The following is a 24,009-nucleotide window of genomic DNA, read 5'->3' on the forward strand; positions in this document are numbered from 1 at the left end:
AGCAGGACCTCAGTGAGACCTGAAGCTTCCACCAGCATGACCTCAAACGTTGAAAGACAGATATAATGAGAATTCCTACTCTTGGTGTCCAGCTATCCACCAGGCTTCAACTGCTGCTGTTATTTCCTGACTGTCTTACCTTTCCCTCTGTTTGTCCATAGGCCTGCTTTGAGGCCGGTCAGTTCTGCAAGAAGGGAAAGGAAGAAGAGACTGGCTCAGGTGTCTGGAGGTTGGTGCGATGGGGACAATTCAGGGCACAGCTACAGACCTTGATCTGAGCAGAAAGTGATATTTGTTTCAGGGGCCAGGATGTGTGCTTATCTACTGAGCATTCAGACTCCATTCTCTCCTGTCTGTTCACTTGTCTGTAGGACCTTCCTCCCCACAGCAATCAGCTGTGGGACTTGACACCGCTTGATCAAGGAAAGCAGGGGGAAATTACATCACATCAGTCAAGGTTGGTATAACAACGGACTCTTTGGGTGGGGTAGTGGAGACCAGCACTACAGTGGGAGCACTGAGGGTCCAGTCTGGGGGCTCTTCAGCCTCTCCTCTTTCCAAAATACTTCCCGCCACTGCCAAATCCATTTTGTTACAGACAACAAGGACAGAGACCTTCTCCCAGCCTAGCATTTAACACCAGTCTCTTTGCACGGAGTGATGCAATTGGAGCAGATTTAGATCCCCATTTCATTCTCTCTCTCTAGATCCACCTACAGTGGCAGCTCTGGTGGTATTGGAGTTGCTGCTGACCACCACAGCAGGTCTGCACCCACCAGGAACCATCCATCCATCCCCCAGCTTGGTTGAATTTTGTCTGTGTTGCTGACTAAGACTGTTTGAAAAGAAGGATAATTGACTCTTTATGTTGTTCACAGCCTTTTAGAGTGTAAAAATGGAGCTTGAAACAGATTTGTGTTTGTAGTGGTTTAGATAGGGACTTATTACTGAGCTTTCTCTAACTTGTATCATGACTGGGGCTAAGATTGAGCCTGGTGTTGCCAGTAAGCCTGAAACAAAGGCTGGGGAAGAGGTTGTGGGTGGGGCTGAAAGAGAGAATGAAGTTCCCTTGGTTGTCAGGCCCAAGGTTAGAATTCAAGCCCAGATAATGAATGGGGCAAGGCCCAAAACTAAGACCAAGGTTATGCCTCGGGCAAGGCCTAAAACTAAGGCCAGTACAGGAGGTGGGGCACGTTCTAAGAGTAAGTCGAAGGCAATCCCTAGGTCAGAATCTAAGGGTGATGCCCAGGTATGGGCCCAGGCTGAGTGTGGGGCTATGGCAATGTTGAAGATTGAGGGAGAGTCTCCAAGCAGTAGTGCTGTTTCTAGATCAGTTGCTAAAACGAAGCGTCTGTCTGTGGATCGAGAACTGCTTAATATGGACACTGAGAGCTTTCCTAGAAGGAAGGACAACTCCCAAGCAGGATTCCAGCCTTCATTTAGGTCAGAGGGAGAGGATGGTATGGAGTCCTGGTACTGCCCCAAGCCTCTATCCAAACAAGAAATGTCTCTGTTTCCCTTGTTCTGGAATAGATATGAAGTCAGTTCCAAATTTCGTCCTAGGAATAGAATAAAGGCCAGTACCAGGTCCAGGCACATGGCCGAAAAAGAAGTTAATATTCTGTGTAAGCCCAAAGCCAAGAAAGAACTCTGTACTGTGTCTAGTTCTGGTTCTGAGGATGAGTCTGTGAAGATACCCTGTTTATGGGCCAAAGACCAGACCTATTCCTGGTCCAGGCCCAGAGAAGAGGCCAATAATTGGTCCAAGTTTACATCTAAGACACAAGTCTGTGTTGAGTCCAGTTCTGGTTCTGATCGTGAAGACCACATGAAGTCTTGGTTCTGGTCTAGAGAGGGGGTCAAATCCAGATCCAAACCCAGAGCCAGAAAAGAGGCCAACACCAGGGCCAGGCAAAGGGCCAAGCAAGAAGCTTGCATGGATTTCATATCTGGCTTCATGGATGCAAGAAAAAATGAGCCCTGGTTCTTGCCTGGAGAAAAGGCTGGTAACTTTTTATGGCCTAAGACCAAGAAAGAGGCCAGGGCCAGAGCAATGGCAAAGGAAGAGGCCAAAGCCAAGGCCAGAGCCAGGGCCAAACGGGAAGTCAAGTCAGAGGAAGAGGTCCTTATTGGTACCTGGCTCTGGGCTACAGAGGAATCCAGCATGGTGGATGGAGCCAATATCATGTCCATTTCACAAATGGAGGGAGAGTCCCTTGTTGGGAGTTGGTTCTGGGCTGAAGAAGAGGACAGTTTGGGGACTGGAGCCAGTAAATCCATACCAAGGGCTAAGGTGGAGCCTAGTTATGATTCCTATCTTGGGGCTGTGAAAAACACTAGTATGGCAAATGGGACTGCAGCTGCTTCTGAAACTATGCTAGCAACTGATGAAGAAGTCGTTGTCAGTTCCTGGTTCTGGGTTGGTGAAGAAGCCAACCCAGAGGCTGAGGAAGAGACCATTTTTGGGTCTTGGTTCTGGGACACTGATGAAACTAGTGTGGAATCTGGTATAGCAGTCAGCTGTGAGTCCAGGCAAAAGTCAGAGGAAGAAAGAGCTATTGGTCCCTGGTTCTGGACTGGAAAAGAAGGCAGTGTAGCGGCTGGGGTTGGAGAAGAGGCCAAGTCAGGATCTGAAGAAGAGACAATATTTGGATCCTGGTTTTGGTCTGAAAACCAGCCCTGTGTGGATTCTAGGGATAAAACTAGCTGTGACACTGTGCCAGTGGGTGAGGAGGAGGAACCCATTATTGGGTCCTGGTTCTGGGCCGGAGTAGACACTTGGGTGGAGGCTGAAGTCAACAGCGTGTCTAATCTGGAGGATGAGGAAGAGGCCATTGTATCACCTTGGTTTGGAGTCAAAGAAGAGGTCAGTATAAAGTATGGGGCTAGTGCCAGATGCAAATTCATGACAGGAGCTGAGGAGAAAGATAGATCTTGCTTCTGGGAAAAAGGAAAACCATTTATGTATCCTGCTGATGGAGGAAGCTGGAATTCTAAACCAAAGGAGGAAGAGGACACTGTTGATTCATGTTTCTGGTCCAAAAACTACTCAAGACCAGGGGCCATTGTAGGGTCTTCGTTATGTGCCGCAGAAGGTGGCAGTATAGATGATGAGACTGGAGAAGAGGCTAGGTTATCAACTGAAGGGGAGAACGTAATCAAGCCTTTGTTCTGGAAAGAAGATAAAGCCATTCAAGAGACTACCAGCAGAGAAGATCCCAGGCCAGAAGCTGAGGAGGAATATATTGTTGGTTCTTGGTTCTTGGCTGGGGAGGAGTACAGGCTCGAGGCAGTGCCTAAAGTTAGAGAAGAGAATAGTCTAACAACTGAGGAGGAAGCTGTTGTTGGGTCCTGGTTCTGGGAAGAGCCTGTTAGGAGAGAAGCTGGATTTTGCAACAAATCCAGTGTCACATCTGAAGAGGAGGAAGTCATTGTTGGGTCCTGGTTCTGGGAAGAAGGGGCCAGGATGGAGACAGTGATAGAGGCCAGCTCTGAGTCCAAGCCTGGGACTGAGGAGGAGGAAATCATCATTGGGTCCTGGTTCTGGGATGAAGAAGCCAGTATGGAAACTGGGTCTCATGCAGTAGACAAAACGGGGTCAGAGACCGAAGAGAATGTTTTTGGGTCCTGGTTCTGGGCTGCAAAAGAAGGTGATGGAGAATCAGGTGTATGCCATGTGTCCTTGCCACAGGATGATGAAGAGATGATTGTTGAGTCCTGGTTGTGGTCTGGAGAGGAGGCCATTAAGGAGACTGGAACTGTGGCTACTTGTGAGTCGGAAAATGAGGACGGGGCAGTTGCTGGCTCATGGTTTGGAGCTCAAAATGAGGAGAATGACAGGACTGGAAGTGGAACCAGCTGTGAGTCCAGGACGTTTGCTGATGAAGATGAGGCCATAGTGGGGTCCTGGTTCTGGGCAGGAGATGAGCCTCATTTTGAGTCAAATCCAAGCCCTGTTTTCAGGGCCATTTGCAAGTCCAGGTGTTCAGTTGAGCAGGAGCCTGATCCATCACGCAGGCCCCAGAGCTGGGATGAGGTCACTGTTCAGTTCAAGCCTGGTCCGTGGGGAAGGGTTGGCTTCCCATCCACAAGCACCTTTAACTTTCCCAAAGAAGCAGCATTTCTGTTTTCTGAAATGTTTGGAGGAAAGCCCAAGCTCTTGGAACTTAGCCCGGAAGGGGAAGAGCAGGAATCTTTGCTTCAGCCTGATCAGCCTGACCCTGAGTTCCCATTTCAGTATGATCCTTCCTATCGGTCAGTCCAGGAAATTCGAGAGCACCTTAGGGACAAAGAGAGTAAAGAGCCTGAGAATTGGTCTTGCAGCTGCATACAGTGTGAACTTAGAATTGATTCTGAAGAGTTTGAAGAACTCCTTTTACTAGTGGACAGAATCCGTGATCCTTTCATTCATGAAATATCTAAAATTGCAATGGGGATGAGAAGTGCTTCTCAGTTTACCCGAGATTTCATTCGGGATTCTGGTGTGGTTTCACTTATTCAAGCCTTGCTCAATTATCCATCCTCCCGAGTTAGGACAAGGTTTTTGGAAAATATGATTCGCATGACTCCACCTTACCCAAATCTAAACATGATTCAGACATATGTATGTCAAGTGTGTGAGGAAACCCTTGTTTATGGCTTGGATACCCCTGAGCAGCTCTGTGGAATAAGGATGATTACACATCTCACCAGTACTACTGACTATCATACACTGATTGCCAATTATATGTCAGGATTTCTCTCCTTGCTAGCTACAGGCAATACCCAAACAAGGTTTCATGTCTTGAAAATACTGCTGAATTTTTCTGAAAATCCTGTCATGACAAAAGAACTACTCAGTGCTGAAGCAATGTCAGAATTTATGGGCCTCTTTAGCAGGAACGAGACAAATGGCAATGTTCAAATTATTCTTGCAATATTTGAAAATATTGGTAACAATATCAAAAAAGAAGCAGTGTTCACTGATGATGATTTTGATCTCGAGCCACTTATTTCTACATTCCATGAGGCTGAGAAATTTGTTAAGGAACTGCAAAGCAAACCAGACGATCCAAATGACCCCAAAGCAGACCAAGAAAATTAATATGACTAATCACTTGCCTGATTGTCCTTTTGTTCCTGTGTTGTGATCCTCAAGTAACGCTTTGGTTTTCAAAGTTGAATCTGTGTTGCAGCGTACATCCTTAATTCTGATATTAACTTGCCAACTCTGTGTATAAGATGGGTCATTTTCTGATGCCAAATGAGTATTGGAACTGAAAACACATTTGTTGATATTTATCTTGTCCAAATTGTGATATTTAGTATTTGAGCTTATTGTGAACTGAGCCATCATAAATAAGCTATCCTTCCAGTTGCTGTTCCGATGTTTACATACCTCTTTGAGTCTTATTTGTGTTTCAATAAAGTTCTCTGTTAAAATTGGCAGAAATCACCCGTCTTGTATTTAAAATACAAAATAAACACACAAACACATACAGAGATAAAGATAATTAACATCTGTGTAATATGCTCCATGAAAAAGCTGCTTCTCCACTTTGAACACAAAGGTCACCATGGACCACTGCTCAGGGCATGCGTCAGAGAGAAAGGACCCACTGAAGTTGGACTTAAAAGTGTAGGAACAACACTGGTGCGAAGAAAAGCATGGGATTGGAAGAAAAAAAGTGTGCTAAGGGGATGAGGTATCCAGTTTGCCTGGAGTGGGTGGGAGGAATATATTGAGGGATATGGAGGATGAGATAAGTTTTGAAGAGCTGGGAAGATGCACTTTGCTGATCAAAGTATAGCTATTCTTTTGATGTTACCTAAAGGGTAAATGAATAAGATACATGAATTTACTTGAGTAGGAAGATGATTTAATTAGGATTGTGCCTATGGCGACTGTTAAGACAGTGTCATAGAGCAATTAAAACTGACATATAGGTTTTATAACTAGGAAAAGCCCTGATGCTTTTACAGTTGGTGTAATGGAGAAGACATGTATGATTACATTTTAAAAGTTAAGTGTGAGTAAACTTATGAATTTATGCAAGTGACTTCGATTATAGAAAATTCTACAATGATATGATAGACATCAACTTCAGGGTAACTGGCTTGCCAAATAAAAATAGTAAAATTATTTTTTAAACAGTAAAATCACTGAAGTTCTTGTGTTTATGCCAGTTTTCTTTTTTCTGTGTTTTACATTCACAAAAGTATTACAGGAGAAAAAGGAATAAAGTTGGTTTTAGGAAGGAGTCAAGGATAAAGGAAGATACATAAAGTGTTCTGTTCTTTTCAGGGAATGAACTAGAAATAGTGACTTTTATTTTTGGTTGCTCTGAGGGAGAAAACTGCACTTTTCCACCTGATTGTACTACATGAAGGTTTATGGAAGTCGCGTAAAATGGCAGTTTTGCCTGTCTTCAAAAACCAGAAATGTTAAAAGGCATCATTGTGGTGGTGCAAGCTGGAGTTGAATGTTTTGCTTATGAATATTTTTCAAGACCGAGCCTGTGTGTGTGTGTATTTACATGTCGCATGAGTATTATTCAAAGTATTGAAGGTTCATCTCCCACATCCTGGTGGAGTGTTCCACACCAGCCATCCAAGCAATAAGGCTGGAAGCTTTGTCTCCACATCCAGCCCTCCGGCCAGCTGCACGTTCGCCAGGGTCAGGAGCTCGTGCTGCCTGTATCAGCAGCTCAGCCCCAGAAGCAGATCTCGGCCATCCCTGCAGCAGGCAAGCTGACTGCGCGGTCACGTGGGGCGGGCGGCGGGTCACGTGGCCAGCTCTGGGCCGGCAGAGAGGAGCGTTTACTTGCTCGGAGAAGGGACCGACCGGGAGGACCTAGGATGGACACAGTGAGGTGCGCCGCCGGGTGGCGGGGAGTTACGGTGGGCGGGTGGGGGTCTCTGCATGCTGCATGGGGCCTGAAAACTAACTTCCCAGGCGACCACGGAGGACAGCGCTTGTCGGTCAGGGAAACGGTCCCTTAGGCAGTGGCGAGCGTCCTGGCCAGTCTGTCCCTCGTCCGGGAGCTGGAGCCTTGGAGGCGGCGTGCGTCCGTGGAGAAAAGCAGCGGCTGGTGTTGGAGGGGGTGGGTGCGAGGCCGGGAAATGCCATCGGCGGGAGGTGGTGGCTGAGACTGGACGCGGCTGCAGGAAATGTCTGGGCGCCTGGGCGCCTCGCCCTGCAGGCCGCCTCTGAGCAGCCCCTCCCCGCGCCGCAGGCTTCCCGCCCAGCGCGGCGCGACTGGGTTGCTAGGTTTGGGTGAGGGCGGCGGGCACGCGGACGGAGCTGACTTCGGGGGTCCCTTAGAGCCTAACGGGGAGGGGACAACTCGTGGGCACTGCGGCACTGGGTGAGGACAGGCAGGGGTGGGGCTGGGAACCGTGGGCTGTGCCGCAGCTCTCTTCCTCTCACCTCGTGGGCACTGGCTCTCTAGCGTCTGCCTGCCTGCCTGCCTGACAGTGTCCAGGCAGTGGGGATGGCCGAGGGCAGCTGGCAGCTGGGGGAGGGGCAGGGTAACACATCTGCCTTTTGCTCCAGGGCTCAAGCTGACTGGGGATGCCAGAGAGGAAAGAGCCTCAACCTGGGAGCTCTGGACAAAGAGGAGGCGGCGTAGACTGGGGGAGGAACCTAGATGCTTTGGGCTCTTCACTTGGGATTTCTCATGGGGATCCTCCCCAAGCTTAACAACCTCTTAGAGACCTCCTGGATCTCAACCTTAGTGAGCAGCATCCTGTGTGACGTTCTGAAAAGAGCCAGTCCCACTGTGCCCTCGGTGGCTCGCTCTCATCTAATGACAAACTGGTTCTGCTCCATCTGATGCTCCCACTCCCTCAATTTCTGGGTCTAAGTGGAAGGTCTTTCGGGGATCCACTGACATGTACTGCTTTATGGATAGTCTCTAATATTCCCCCCACCCCGTGGACAGTTTGCTCTTTCATTTTTGTTTTATGGCCAATGCCTTAGACTTGGTGATTTGCACCTATTCGTGGTGATATTCCTTGTTTGTGTTCATCCGTTTTGCTCAGCGCTCCACTGTCTCATACAGCCAGAGTACCAAAGTCCTTCAAGATGCTTTAGGGGAAATGAATTCTGCTAATCATATCAACCTCTCCACTTATTTGCACATTTTATAGGTTTGAACTTAATCCATGGAGACTTTCCTCATTCTTTTTTACAGCTGTGTAGTGCTCCATGGTACCACTACTATGATTCATTCAGTCATTCTTTCCTGTGTGCATGCTTGTTTCTAATATGTTGCTATACATATTACAGAAAATGTACAAATATGTTTTTGCATGGCTGGAGGTATATCTCCATGGATTCTTAAAATTGGGGTTGATGGTTCAAATGTAAGTTCACATGCCCCTTTTTTAGGTACTCTCTCTAAAATTTCCTCCAAAGGAATAATACAAATTTCTATTGTCCAACATTTGAGAGTTTGTGTTTCTGCATAGACTTGAAAAATAAATTCTTATTATCTCTTTGAAATTTATAAGATATGTGATGATTTTACCTCTTTCATTCCTGATGTTAGTAATTGTGTCTTCTCTTTTTTTCTTTATATTTTTGACTAATGGGTTATCAATTTTGTTGGCCTTACTAAATTGGCTTTTAGTTTTATTGGTTTTATTATTTTACTATTTCTTTGGTTTATGCTTTTATGTTTGTTATTTGTTTTCTTTTTAGTTGTTATTTAAGTTACTATGATTTCTCCAGGTACTTCAAGTAGGAACTAATGTCATTGCCTTGAGACTTTTCTAATCTAGACCTTTTAGTACCATAAATTTCCTTCTAACTCTATTTTAGCTGCATCGTACAAATTTTAATATGTAGTCTTTTCATTTTTCTTCAACTGAAATTACTTACGAATTTCCCTTTTGTATTCTTTTACTCCACAGTTATTTAGAAATATGTAGTTCTCAGGCATTTAAATATTTTCCAGTTACTAATTTCTTACTCCATCATGGTCAGAGAATATACTTTTATTACTTACATATTTGCTCTCTTCATACTGTTCCTGTTCCTTTAAGCTTTCTTCATTCCACTTTATTCTTTTTTCCCTCTGTGTATTTTCAAATAGTCTGTTTTTGAACTAATTTTTTCTAATGTTTAGTCTGCTACTGATGCCTTCTATCATGTGTTTAATTTCACTTCGTGTACTTTTCAGTTGAAGGATTTGTCTAATTTTTGTTTTACTTCCATCTCTCTGTTCAGTTTCTCTTTTAAGAGTATTACATTTTTTCTCTGTATGTTCCTGAAGCTTGATCAGTTTCCTTAAACCTGCCTTTTTGAATTCTTTGTCCCCGAATTTTCATATATTGGTTGCTATCTGATTAGATTATGACACCTTATTTTGTTCTTTGAGGCCATGATTCCCTGAAAGTTCTCGTTGCTTGTTGGTGTATGTCATCTACATATTTAAATACTGGGATTTTTTTTTCCGAGTCTTCATAATCTGGTTTTGTGCCTGTCTTTCAGAAAGTGTAAGCTGCTTATTTTCTGAGTCTGTAGACACTTTCACTATTTCAGCACCAGATGGCGCCCTATGTGGAGACTTGCCCCAGATCTGCAGTTGGCATGTTTTTGCTGTTTCAGCATTGAAGGCATCCTAATCCTAGGCTTTCCCCAAATCCACAGTTGGTGTGGTGTTTAGAATGAAATGGGGAACTTTTTAAAGGAAGAATAGTCTGTGTCTGAAAGCTTCCTGGTATCAGGGTAGGCCCAGATGTGTCATCCACACTCACTGGCTGTGGCCAGGTACTACAGGATTCTACCAGGGTCTAGGCCTTTATCATATAGAGACCATCCCCACATTCTTATGCTATCCTCTCCCAAGTGGACACTTACTCTGTTTGTGTTGTGCTGCCTGAGGTTGTGGTAAGGACAGAATGGGCAGTCCTATGGTCCTCAATGCCGCAGTGTTATAACACATTTAGAACCCACAGTCCACTGAGTGTAGCGCAGCATGAGAGTATGACCAAGGCCACACTACTATGGGGCGCCTGCTGCTGAGGCAGACTCATAGCACAAGGCCACTGCAACCAGCCACAGGTGATGCTAGTTGGGATTTAAGTCCAGTAGACTGGGGTTGTGAGTTTTCAAGTGGCAATAGTACTGGTACAGAGACTCTATCTGCATGTACTAGTTTAGACCGAGGGGCCATTAGGATCTTTTCAGTGTTGGGACTTGCCAGCTTGATACTGAGTTCTAAGACATGGTCCTATATTCAGTTTCATTCTATACTCCCACGCAGCTGGTGTCTTGTTGCTTGCCATCTACCTAATGTTTGGGGGAGGGGTGGTAAAGGCAGTCCCTAGGCAGCTCAGGGTGATGCTAAGCGAGGCCACACCTTAGTTGAGTAGCACAGCAGGCACACATGTAGGCTGATAGTGATCTAGGCAAAACAAATCTGTCCCACCAAGACACAGATCTCGACGTGATGCTGGATTAGATGTAGGATACTACATCTGTAATCTGTGAGTACTGCCCTGGGAATGCTGGCATTTGGTCTTTATCTGGCACTGGCTATCACAGTGGCAGACTCAGGACTGAGCTCCAAGGCAAAGTCTCATATTGCTCTGCAGTGGCTATAATTTTTCTCTGCTGTCTGCTGGAGATTGGAGGAGGGATCAAAGCAGTGGTCCTTTTCCTGCCTGGCTATGGAGGATCCAAAGGCCTAGTGTGCAGGTCCATGGGGACCTGTCCAGCACTGGGTTTTACAGTGTCAGGTCTGGTATTGAAACTCAAGTCTAAGGCCTTGACTGAACTCCTTCTCCCTCATCTGAGCAAGAGGCACGGAGTCTCCAAGCTATACTGCTTAGAGCTGGAGGAGGGTAAGCAGGCAGCTCTTTACTTCCTGCCTTCTTCAATGCATCATTTCTTATACTAGCACCAAGCGCTGTGGCCCCTCACCTGGCTTCCTTAGCTCTTGTGAAGGTAATTTGATATGTAAAAAGCTGTGTACATTGGTATTGCTGTGGGATGATGATCTGTGGAGTATCTTATTCAGACATCATCTTGCTTTACCTCCTGGGTGTTTGATTAGAGACTGAGTAAACTGCTCTATAAGTGTCAGTTATGTCTAGTTAGTTCATGTGTTTTGGATATTCTACCATATATGTTTACTCATTTTGTTTCTACTTACTGGCTGAGGACTGCTGAAATACCTTACTATAATTGTGGTTTTGTCCATCTCTTTAATGTTCTATCATAGAAATATTGTTACTATTATTTAAAAATATTCTAGATCCTACTTGCATTTTTTCACTTGCGTTCATAAATGAGATTTATGCATAATTTTACTGTTTTAGTCTATAGTTTTATCATTATGATATTGTTATATTATCCTTATTAGATGGATTTAGATAGATTTGGTTCTTTTTCTAGTCTGAGAAATTGCATAAGATTGAGATTGTCTGTACCTTATAGATAACTTAAAATTTATCTCTAAAACCTTTTTGTAACTAATACCTTTTAGGGTGGCACAAGCATAACCACTTACAGGTAACAATGGGCTTTTCACAGTAATTATTTTGTACCATGGCTTATTCATATAGTTCCATATGCCTGAAGGAGCTGCCTTCCTCACGTACCTTGTCCATTCTTTTTTTGTTTTTTTGACAGGCAGAGTGGACAGTGAGAGAGAGAGAGAGAGAGAGAAACAGAGAGAAAGGTCTTCCTTTTGCCGTTGGTTCACCCTCCAATGGCCGCTGCGACCGGCACACTGTGCTGATCTGAAGCCAGGAGCCAGGTACTTCTCCTGGTCTCCCATGGGGTGCAGGGCCCAAGGACTTGGGCCATCCTCCACTGCACCCTGGGCCATAGCAGAGAGCTGGCTTGAAAGAGAGGCAACCGGGACAGAATCCGGTGCCCCAACCAGGACTAGAACCTAGGGTGCCGGCGCCACAGGTGAAGGATTAGCCTATTGAGTCGCGGCGACGGCCCCTTGTCCATTCTTACTGATAGTCCTGAGCCTCCTGTAATCTGTACCTGTCAAAGACTTGTCTATCCTTCAACTATCTTATAGAAATACATCAACCCCCTTCATGGTGACACTACTAATATCTCTCACCAACTCACTCTCAACTTCTTTTGAATCTACTTATTACCCTAATGGCAGTATACCTTCTCTCCAGTGGTTAACCTGTCTTATTTGATTGGATGGCCATTCAGAGATCTTCATATTCACATCCCTGATCCTTCTTATCTATCTTTGTGGTTCCTTGGGCCAGGTGTCAATCACTTGTCTAGAATCAAACAAGGATTTCTTTCTTTAGAATGGAGCCATTGGCCGGCGCAGCGGCTCAATAGGCTAATCCTCCGCCTTGCGACGCCGGCACATCAGGTTCTAGTCCTGGTCAGGGCGCCGGATTCTGTCCCTGTTGCCTCTCTTCCAGGCCAGCTCTCTGCTATGGCCCGGGAGTGCAGTGGAGGATGGCCCAAATCCTTGGGCCCTGCACCCCGTGGGAGACCAGGAGAAGCACCTGGCTCCTAGCTTCAAATCAGCACGGTGCGCCAGCCGCGGTGGCCATTGGAGGGTGAACCAAAGGCAAAAGGAAGACCTTTCTCTCTGTATCTCTCTCTCTCTCACTGTCCACTCTGCCTGTCAAAAAAAAAAAAAAATGGAGCCATAGACTGAATAGTTTGTCTTAGGGATGGTGAGTTTGGTAGGTACTGTCTTAAATATGTCTGTGACCCTTACAGCATATTCAAGGATACTTCAAAACATTTCTAGAAAATTAAATTAAAAGATGAGTCTGTTTGGGTACCAAAAAGTTGGACTCCATACACAGATTTTTCATAAGACACATTTTCATGATCTTTTTGAAGACCCCTCTTATGCATGGATTTCAAAAATTTTACACTGGAGTAAACCTCTACTTTAATTCCATTTTCCACATTTTAAAAAATTTACAAGTTCAGAATACTTTCAAGTTTATAAAACAAAAATTGTCAAGTAGTACAAAGAGTTCTCATATATCCCACACCCAACTTCCCCTGTTATTAACATCTTGCATAGTATGATGTTTTGTCACAATTAATGAACCACATCCAGATCCCCACACCCTTTTTTTAATCCAAAAATTCCTCTATGGTTCCTATTCCTCCCTGCCTCTAGTCATTACCATTCTGTGTTCAGATTGAGGTTTAGTTTTGGTCTTTCTGGGTGTTTGTTTGTTTGTTTGTTTGTTTTACTCCCGCATATGAGAAGCATGTGGTGTCTGTCTTTCTGTGTCTGGCTTATTTCACTTAACTTGATATCCTCCAGATCCATCCAAGTTGCTTCAAATGACAGTATTTCATTACTTTTATGGCTTTATTTTTTATTTTTATCCATTCATCTGATGACAGACTCCTTTATTAATTCTATATTTTGACTATTGTGAATAGTGCTGCTATAAATATGGTGGAGCAGGTATCTCTTTGGTACAGTGAGTTCATGTCTTTTGCATATATACCCAGTAGTGAGATTGCTGGATCAAAGGCTAACCTTTCTCCAATGTGTGTCCTTGGCACCTTTGTCAAAAATCAGATGGCTTTGATCCAGCATTGTGGTGTAGTGGGTAAAGCTGCCACCTGCAACACTGACATTCCATAGGGCAACAGTTCCTGCCCTGGCTGCTTCACTTTTGATTCAAATCCCTGCTAATGTCCTGGGAAAAGCAGCAGAAGATGGCCTAAATACTTGAGTCCCTGCTAGGCATGTGAGAGACCTGGAGGAGGCTCCTGGCATCTGGCTTTGTCCTGGCCCAACCCTGGCCTTTGCAGCCATCTGGGGAGTGAACCAGTGAATAGAAGAAGCTCTCTCTCCCTGTCTCTCCCTCTCTCTGTAACACTGACTTTCAAATAAATAAAAAAAAAATTAAAAAAAAATATCTGTTGGCTTTGTGAATGTGGATTAAATTCTGAGTTGTCTGTTCTGTTACATTGTTTTATGTGTCAGTTTCATGCTGTTTTAATTATTATAGCTTTGTAGTACACTTTGAAATCAGATACTGTGATACCTACAGCTTGATTTGTTGTTGTTATTGTAGTTGTTGTTTAGGATTGCTTTGGCAATTCTGGGTCATTTCTGGTTCCATGTAAATTGTAAGATTGTTTTTTCTAATTCTGTAAAGAATGTCATTGGTATTTTGATGGAGATTGTATTGAGTTTGTAGAATGCTTTAGGTAGTATGGACATATGAATGATATAAATTCTTTCAATCCATGAACAAGGACTATCTATTTTTTGTATCCTTGATTTCTTTTATCAGTGTTTTATAATTTTGATTTTAGAGCTCTTTGACTTCATTGGTTAAATTTATTCCTTAATATTAATTTTTGTATCCATTGTGAGTGGGATTGCTTTCTTGATTTCTCTATCAGAAATGTCATTATTGGGCCGGCGCCATGGCTTAACAGGCTAATCCTCCACCTTGCAGCGCCGACACACCAGGTTCTAGTCCCGTTTGGGGAGCCGGATTCTATACCGGTTGCCCCTCTTCCAGGCCAGGTCTCTGCTATGGCCCGGGAAGGCAGTGGAGGATGGCCCAAGTCCTTGGGCCCTGCACCCGCATGGGAGACCAGGAGAAACACCTGGCTCCTGGCTTCGGATCAGCATGATGCACCGGCCACAGTGGCCATTGGAGGGTGAACCAACGGCAAAAAGGAAGACCTTTCTCTCTGTCTCTCTCACTATCCACTCTGCCTGTCAAAAAAAAAAAGTAAAAAATTAAAAAAAAAATAAAAATAAAGAAATGTCATTACTGATATATAAAAATTCTACTGTTTTTTTGTATGCTGATTTTATATCCTATGACTTTACAGAATTGCTTTATCATTACTAACAGCTTTCTGGTGGAATGTTTAGGTTTTTCCAGGTGCAAAATCATTTCATCTGAAAAATATGGATATTTTGATTTCATCTTTTTAGTTTTGGTGCCCTTTCTTTCTCTTTCCTAAGTGCTCTTTTTTAAAAGGTTTATTTATTTATTGAAAGGCAGAGTTACAGAGAGGCAGAGGGAGAGAGAGGGAGAGAGAGGGAGGGAGAGAGAGGGAGAGGGAGGGAGAGAGAGGGAGAGAGAGGGAGAGAGAGGGAGAGAGAAGGAGGGAGAGAAAAGGGTCTTCCATCCACTGGTTCATTCACTCCCCAAATGACTGCTGTGGCCGGAGCTGGGCCAATCTAAAGTGAAGAGCCAGGAGCTTCTTCTGGGTCTCCCCAACAGGTGCAGGGGCCCAGGAAATTGGGCCATCCTCTACTGCTTTCCCAGGCCATAGCACAGAGCTGGATTGAAAGTGGAGCAGCTGAGACTTGAACCATTGTCCCGAGGGGTGCTGGCACTGCAGGTGGCGGCTTTACCCACTACTCCACAGCGCTGGCCCCTCCCTAAGTGCTCTTGCTAATTCTTCAATACTGTATTGAATAAGAGTGGTGAAAGTGGACATCCTTGTCTTGTTCCTGATCTGAGGAGAAATGTTTTTTAGCTTTTCCCCATTCAATATGATACTGGCTTTTTTTTTTTTTTGTCAAATTTAGCGTTTATAATTTTGAGGTATATTCCTTCTATTCATAATTTGTTGAGTTGTTATCATGAAGGGATGTTGAATCTTATCATGCTTTCTATGCATATATTGAGATGATCATATAGTTTTTGTTCATTCTGTTAATTATTATTTATGATATATTGTTAATTTTTAAGTACTTTACTAATTGAATTGGAGAATATGGTATTGTACTTTTTGTGCTATTAATTAGGTTAAACCTATTTTCAAATGTCTTACTAGTTGAATTTTCCTTCTTGTGAGTGGAGTATTTGTACGATTTTATCATTTTGCCTTCTGGAGGTTCCTAAGAGTTGAAAAAATCCTTATGGATTTTTATACACACAGAGACCTACTAAGAGTCCAGAAAATTTTGAAAGTGAAATAATTTGAATGTGACTGGCAGAAATTTTAAGGTTTTTGCCCACCTGTGATTATTAAAGTTGAGTAGTACTGGCTCAGGAAATGATAGATAGGCCATTTACGACGTTTGTATTCGGATAGCAGTTCAGATCCATAGAAAATAATGAAATACATGGTGTGCTAGGGATGCTCGAGGCCACCAACAAGCTGAGTGCTTCACTAGCAGAACTCCCCATATGATTGTACTCAAAGCTATGATTCACTGTAGTCAGAGGATACAACAGAGAGTCAACCAGCAAAGGGAAATACATGTAGAACAAAGTTCAAAAGTAAATAGGCTCAAGCTTACAAGGATACTTTTCCAGGGATATGCTTAAATCCTCCAACAGTGAATTATGACAACAAGTTGTCTACCAGTGAATCTTCTTAAAAACTCAATGCCTAGAATTTTTATTGGGAGCTTTTCATGTAAGAAACCTTTGCCTATCGCGTACCAAAGTTCCAGAGTCCCAAAGGATAAAAAATATTAACACAAACCACATTGTTAAGACAAAAAAATCTGTCACAGTGAGTCTTTCCTATCAGTTCAAGAATGGTGAGAATTCTCGCCTAGTCCAAGTTCAGAGTCTATCCAAGGGCCAACCTGACAAGGAAGACTTTCAGAGGAGAGCCATCTTAGACCTGTTGTGTTAATCCTGTAGCACATTCTGTGACTGATGTTGGATAATTAGTCATTTAGAATTGTTTTAAAAGGGGTGAAAAAAAAGACAAAGAAACACTCATTTATATAGAAGGAATTCAGACTTGTGACATTGTAAAATGGACATGGATTCATTCCATACAATACCAGTATCATTTGTTAAATAATCTACCTCATTTCCAACAGTTTCTCAGATCTTCTTTGTAATATATAGACTGATCTTTTAAAAACATAACACAAATAAGGTTCATCTGTATGAGGAAAGCTCATATTTAACAACATCACAAGACTTACAGGGTCCAGAATATCAGTTAATTAGTTTTTAAGGAGAAAGAGTAATACAAAAGGAATTAAAATACTAACATCTAGTACATTCTCTCACCATAAACAAACCTGGAGGAAATTAAAATTAAAATCAGAAGGCCAAATAATGCATTTTGATTGACTAATAATTTTTCTATTTCATATTTCATATTTTCATAATTTTAAATAGTGTCCATATGACAGTATATATGACAAATTGATAAATTGTTAATACATCTAATATATTATAAAGTAGTTCTTGCAAATCAATAAACACAAGCCTCCAAAAAAATTCTAAAAGTTTGCAAAAGCCATATCATATCTGCAAAGATAATGGTGAATACATATATGAAATTGTGAGACATCATTCTTCACTGTTAATTGATCCAGTTGCAAAAGATGTTGAGGGCTGGCGCTGTGGTATAGTAGGTAAAGCTGCCACCTTCAGTGCCAGTATCCCATATGGGTACTGGTTCAAGACCCGGCTGCTCGACTTCTGATCCATTTCTCTGCTAGACCTGGGAAAGTAGTGAAAGATGGCCCAAGTGCTTAAGCTCCTGGCTCCTGGCTTTGGATATGCCCAGCTCCAGCCAGAGACAGAGAGAGAGGTCTTCCATCTGCTGGTTCACTCCCCAGATGGCCACAACGGCCAGAGCTGCGCCAATCTGAAGCCAGGAGCCAGGAGCCAGGAGCTCTTCCAGGTCTCCCATGTGGGTGAAGGGGCCCAAGCTCTTGGGCCATCTTCCACTGCTTTCCCAGGCCATAGCAGAGAGCTGGGTCAGAAGAGGAGTAGCCAGGGCTAGAACCAGTGCCCATATGGGATGCCAGCACTTCAGGCAAAGGTCTTAACCTGCTGCACCACAGTGCCGGCCCCAATAAATCTTTTAAAAAAGAAAAAGACATGTTGTTATTTTTCATCCTTCAGAGGAGCCCTTTTAGATATATTTTTTTCTAATTACCTCTACCCTCCTGAAATACTAGAATCTCAAATATACTGAATTCATTTGCTAGGTCATAGGGTAATTCTGTTTAACTTACTGAGGAACAGCCAAACTTCTTTCCATAGTAGATGTACCATTTTACATTCCCACCAACAATTTTCTAATTTCTGCAAATTCTCAACATTTGTTCTGTTCTACTTTTTAAAGAATTATTAGTAAGTTGAAAGTGTATCATTGTAAAAATTAAAAGAAAAATAAGAAAGAGGAGGGAGGGTGGGAGCAAGGGAGGAAGGGTTAGGGTAGGAAGTATCATTATGCTTTTGAAACTGTATATATGAAATACATGCAATTTGCTCCTTGATATAAAAAAAAATTTAAATGTTAATATAGTCATCCTAGTATTATCTCATCGTGGCCTTGATTTGCATTTCCCTAAAGGCTAATAATGTTGAATATATTTTCATAGGCTTGAACATTTGTATATTTTTTATAGAAATGTATGTTTTTTGAGAAATGTCTATTCTAATATTTCACTCATTTTTAATTATGTTGTCTGAGTTGTACAATTTCTTTAGACATTTGACCCTTATCAAATACATGCCTTTCAAATATTTTCTCCCATTCTATGGGTTGTCATTTCACTTTCTTGATTGTTTCCTTTGGTTCCTGGACTCTAACTATGTAGAGTCAGATCCCACATGATATGGGTTCACAACACCACAAGACTGTCCCCGACCAGGACTAGAACCCAGTGTGCCGGCGCCACAGTCGGAGGATTAGCCTATTGAGCTGCGGCGCCAGCCCCCCAACCTCTGATGCCAGTTACAGGCCTTAGATTGCTCTGCCTGTGCTTCTGCCCTACTGGCTATAAATCTGCATTCTCATGATCCCCTCTTCAGGTTCAATTAATTTTCTAGAGCAACTTACAGAACTCAAGGAAATGTTTATTTACATTTGTAGATTTATTGTATTTATAAATGATGGAATGGGCCAGCGCTGTGGCTCACTTGGTTAATCCTCTGCCTCGGTGCCAGCATCCCATATGGGCGCCGGGTTCTGGTCCCGGTTGCTCCTCTTCCAGTCCAGCTCTCTGCTGTGGCCCAGGAGTGCAGTGGAGGATGGCCCAGGTGCTTGGGCCCTGCACCCGCATGGGAGACCAGGAGGAAGCATCTGGCTCCTGGCTTCGGATCGGCGTAGTTCTGGCCGTAGCAGCCATTTGGAGGGTGAACCAACGGAAGGAAGACCTTTCTCTCTGTCTCTCTCTCTCACTGTCTAACTCTATCTTTCAAAATAAATAAATAGATGATAAAGTGATGAAGGATACATAAAAACATTCAGATGAAGAGCTACATGGAATGAGATCTAGAAGGTTCCCAAATGCAGAGGCTTCTGTGCCTGTGGAATTGAGGTATATGAGAGTACTTAAAAAAGTTCATGGAAAATGTGTGTTATTTTTTTAAAAGATTTTTTTCAATTTATTTATTTGAGAGGTAGAGTTACAGACAGTAAGAGGGAGAGACAGAGAGAAAGGTCTTCTGTCTGCTGGTTCACTCCCCAAGTGGCTGCAATGACCAGAGCGTTGCCGATTCGAAGCCAGGAGCTAGGAGCTTCTTCTGGGTCTCCCATGTGGGTGCAGGGGCTCAAGCACCTGGGCCATCCTCCACTGCTTTCTCAGGCCACAGCAGAGAGCTGGATGGGAAGAGGAGCAGCCAGGACCAGAACTGGTGACCATATGGGATGCCGGCGCCACAGGCGGAGGATTAACCTACTTTGTCACAGTGCTGGCCCCAAGTGTGTTATATTTTAATTGCATTTTTTTCCACAAACTTTTTTAACTACTTTGTACTACCATCCCAGCACAGGGATGTGTTCACCAGCCTGGGAGCTGCATCATACAGGCATTTTCAATTTTTAAGTTGGCTGACGGTGTATCACTTTCTGGAGGTGAGGAGGAGTGGAGCTGAAAGCTCCATGCAGCTAATCATCGCTTTGTTTTTCTGATAACCAGCCCCATTCAGTAGCTCACCAGCAGGCATCTCATTAAAATCAATAACACTCCTGTCAGCTGGCATATTCCAAGGGATTAAGAGCTCCATGTTAGGAATTGGGTTCAGAGACCAAATATTAAAAGATCCACCTAACACTGCTATTGCTCAGGAAAGTACAAGAGTTTTAGGAGCTCTTTGCCAGGAAGTGGGAGCAGAGACCAAATACAAGGGATCTTCAAAGTGAAAATGCATATTATGAAAAAAACAATGCATGGATTTAAGAACTTTTAAATAAACACTTTTATGTATTTAAGAAGCACGCATGCACACACACACATACACACACATACACACAGAGCTGGAGAGAGAGAGTGGTCCATCAACTGGTTCACTTTTCAAATGCTGGCAGCAGCTAGAGCTGGGCTAAGCTGAAAATTGGAACCTGAAACTCAATCCAGATCTTGGATGGCAGGAATCCAGTTACTTGAACCATCACTTATTCCCCAGGGTCTATATTAGAAAGCTTGAGCTGAACCCAGGTACTCAAAGATGGGACATAGGTGTCTTTACTGTTGTCCTAACCACTAGGCCAAATGCCTGTCCCTAAACTTACCTTTATTTGTGTGTGTGTGTGTGTGTGTGTGAGAGAGAGAGAGAGAGAGAGAATGTGTTAGTTAGTTAGTTAGTTATATGCTGATTTAGTCCCCAAATGCCCACAATGGCCAAGCCCAGAGCCAGGAGGTAGAAACTCAATCCAAGTCACCCATGTGAGTAGCAGGGACCCAATTATTTGATCCATCACTGCTGCCTTCCAGAGTTTGCATTAGCTGGAGTCAGGAGCTGGAGCCAAATATTTTTTTTATTTATTAAACTTTTATTTAATGAATATAAATTTCCAAAGTACAGCTTATGGGTTACAATGGCTTCCCCCCTCCCATAACTTCCCAGGTACTCCAATATGGGAAGTGGGCATTTTAAACATTATCTTAATTAGTAGGCTAAATGCTTGCCCCCAAACTTACCATGTAATTCTATTTATTCCACAAACCTTTTGAAGTTCTCATATATACTTCTTATTATATCACAGTATCATAAGTAGGTTTTTAGAAATGATTTATATTGCATAACTGAAACTTTATATCTTTTAGCCATCAGCTCCTTATTTCTCTTCCCCTCCCCAGACTTTTGCAACCACTGTTTACTCTTTGCTTCTATGAGTTTGACTGTATTAGATTCCATACATAAGTGAGACCATGCAGTATTTTTCATTCTGTGTTTTGCTTACTCCACTTAGTATATGCACTTAGTATATGTTACAGGCCTATCCATGTTTTTGAAAATGTTTTTGAAAATGGCAGGATTTTCCTTTTTTGAGGCTGAATAATATTCCATTGTATAAATATGCCACATTTTATTTACCTATTCATCCATCAATAAAAATTTAGGTTGTTTGTGTGTCCTGGCTATTGTGAGTAATGTGGCAATGAATGTGGAGCTAGAAGTATGTCTTCAAGATCCTGATTTCAGTTCCTTTGGGAAAAATATCCAGATGTGAGATTTTTGTGTAATGTGATAGTTCTTTTTTAATTTTTTGAGGGACGTGTATACTATTTTCCATAGTGGCTGTACCAGTTTACATTTGCACTGCCAGTGTACAGGATTTGTTCTCTTTTGTGTTTTTTTTTAAATAGTAAATGTAAGATTATCTCTCGTTGTGGATTTAATTTTAATGTCTTTGAGAAATGCATATTCAGGACCTTTGCCCATTTTTTACATCTATTATACGGGTGCGTTGGGAGCACAATCCAGGTTTCCCATGTGAGTGTCATAAACCCAGTTACTTGAGCCATCACTGCTGCCTCCCAAGGTATGCATTAGCAGGAAGCTGGAGTCAGGGGCTGGAGCTGGGAATTGGACTCGGGTACTCTGAGGTGGGATTGTGGGTGTTTTAACCACTAAGCTAAACACCTGCTTCTTGCCCATTTTGAAACCAGATATTAATTAACAAATTAAGCAATCTATTGAAATGCAAGAGCACCTTATATCTTTTGGAGATTACCCCTTTATCATATTCGTATACATGGATTCCAAAATCTGATCCTTTTGTTTAATCTATTCTGCTATTGATGCCTTATCTAATGTTTTTAATTTCACTAAGTGTACTTTTCAGTTGAAGGTTATTTGATCTTTTAATTACTTCCATCTCTCTTTCAGGTTTCTCTATTGGAGTATTAAATCATTTCTCTGTGTTCTCTTGAAGTTAGTTGAGTTTCCTTAACAGTTATTTAAATTTTGTCTGCCAAGCATGTGAAAATATCAGATTCCAGATAATTGGTGTATGGTACCTTGTTACAGGATAACATGCTTACCTGAGAGCTCTTGACTTTTGTCAGTGTATAAAGCTATGTGTTCATTAAAGGATTCGTTAAATTTTTTTCCAGTATTCATAATCTGGCTTCTTTTGGTCCTCTTTCCAGAAATTCTGAACAGTAGCTTGTTTTCTCTGTAATCTTGTGAACACTTCAGCCACTTCATGAGCACTAGATGGCGCCATAAGTTGAGATTTGCACAAATCTACTGCCTGTGTACTGTCACTATGTCAAGTCCCAGAGGATGCCCTTAACTCAGATTTTTCCCAGATCCAGTTAGTGTGCCACTCAGAGTGAATCATGACTGAGTCCAAAAGGGTAGTTCATCCCTAAAAGCCTTCCCTGGGGTTGTGAAGGGACCAGATACCCAGTCTTGTGACCACCAACGTTGTGATGCTGGATGACAGCTGCAGCCCTCAACCCACACAAACCACGCAGCACAGGCTAAGAACAAAGCCTACATTTCAGTAGTCTGTCTGCTGCTGAGATACAGTCATGGCCTAAGGCTGCATCAGCTAGTCACAAATGATGCTGGCTAGAATAAGATCCCTGGACTCCACTTGGCCCTGTATACTAGTCCAGAGGCTCCTTCTGCAAGGACTGGCCTGGGGATAGAGACTGTTAAGATCTGCCCAACATTATTTTTTAAAAAGATTTATTTATTTGTTTGAAAGGCAGAGTTACAGAGACGAGGAGATACAGAGAGAGATCGTCCATCCACTGGTTCACTCCCCAAATGGCCACAATGGCCAGGGCTGGGCCCGACCAAAGCCAGGAGCCAGAAACTTCTTCCAAGTCTTCCAGGTGGGTAGCAGGGGCCCAAGCACTTGGATCATCTTCACTGCTTTCCCAGGCACATTAGTAAGGAGCTGGATCAGAAGTGGAGCTGCCAGGACATGAATCATTGCCCATATGGGATGCTAGCATCACAAGCAGTGGCTTAACCTTCTGTGCCGCCACACCCCCCAAAATTTGGTAGAACTGGGTTCTAGGACAGTTCTGTGGTTCCTTGCTCTCTGTCCAAGTATAGGGGGAAGGGAGATGTTGGCCGCCCAGGCTGTCACTAAGCAGGGTCACACCAGCTTCTCACAGTCTCCAGGCCCTATACAATTCTGGAGGTGCACACCAGGCCCACATGAAGACTAAAATGAGTCCATCCCCCTGGGGTCCAGATCCCTGATGCCAGGACAAGTATAGAGGTTCCGTTCTCAGGTACTGACCTAGGGAATGGAACCATTGGCCAGGACTGTGTTCCAAGACACAGTACTGTGGTTCCTTGTTGTCTGCCCAAGGTCGGAAAAAATATATTTAAAGCAGCCCCTTGGCCACCCAAGCTGCTACTAAGCTGGATCATAGCCTCATTTGCAAATCACTAGGCCCAGAAAAATCTCAAGTGTGCACACCAGGCCCACAGGAGGCTGACAGTGATACATGCCAAATTAAGTCCATCCGAGCAGGGTACACATCTCTGCCTGATGCTGGGGCAAGTATCTAGAAATTCCTTCTACAGATAAATACTAAGGAGAGGGACCAATAGCATCTGGCCACTATTGCATTTTACCAACCCAGCACTGAGTCTCAGGGCTGTCTTGTGGTTCCTTGCTGTCTGCCCAAGCCTGGGGAAGGATAATAAAGGCATGCCTTTGACCATCCAGATAAGCAGTAAGCTAGGTCACTCCTAGGTCTCACCATCAACAGGCTTCTTGCAATCTGGCAGTCCACACCAGGAACACATGAGGCCAGCAGCAGTACACTCTGAAACAAGTCTGTCCTGCCAGGGTGCAGATCTCTGCCTGACGTCAGGGCAACCCAAGAGACAGACGAT

General features: G+C 43.3%; 2 protein-coding genes across 5 annotated transcripts in view; both read left to right on the plus strand.

Moving 5' to 3' along the window:
• Positions 1 to 24,009, plus strand: part of GPRASP2 (G protein-coupled receptor associated sorting protein 2) — a 94,126-nt gene that overhangs the window by 39,494 nt on the left and 30,623 nt on the right. The window contains exon 1 of one of the 4 annotated variants that reach the window (XM_062183341.1): positions 378 to 457. The exons of 1 other annotated variant lie outside the window; for it this stretch is intronic. The gene's annotated coding sequence lies outside the window, so the exon portion shown is untranslated. Of the gene's footprint in view, positions 1 to 377; positions 458 to 6,752; positions 6,852 to 24,009 lie in introns of those variants that run through there. 2 more of the 4 variants (XM_062183343.1, XM_062183344.1) reach the window with 2 other exon arrangements.
• Positions 378 to 5,420, plus strand: GPRASP1 (G protein-coupled receptor associated sorting protein 1). Its single transcript, XM_062183340.1, has 2 exons — positions 378 to 457; positions 708 to 5,420. The coding sequence occupies exon 2, from the start codon at positions 971 to 973 to the stop codon at positions 5,081 to 5,083; it is 4,113 nt and encodes a 1,370-aa protein (XP_062039324.1). The 5' UTR covers positions 378 to 457; positions 708 to 970; the 3' UTR covers positions 5,084 to 5,420.

Source organism: Lepus europaeus, chromosome X, assembly GCF_033115175.1.
Source record: "Lepus europaeus isolate LE1 chromosome X, mLepTim1.pri, whole genome shotgun sequence".
NCBI lineage: Eukaryota > Metazoa > Chordata > Mammalia > Lagomorpha > Leporidae > Lepus > Lepus europaeus.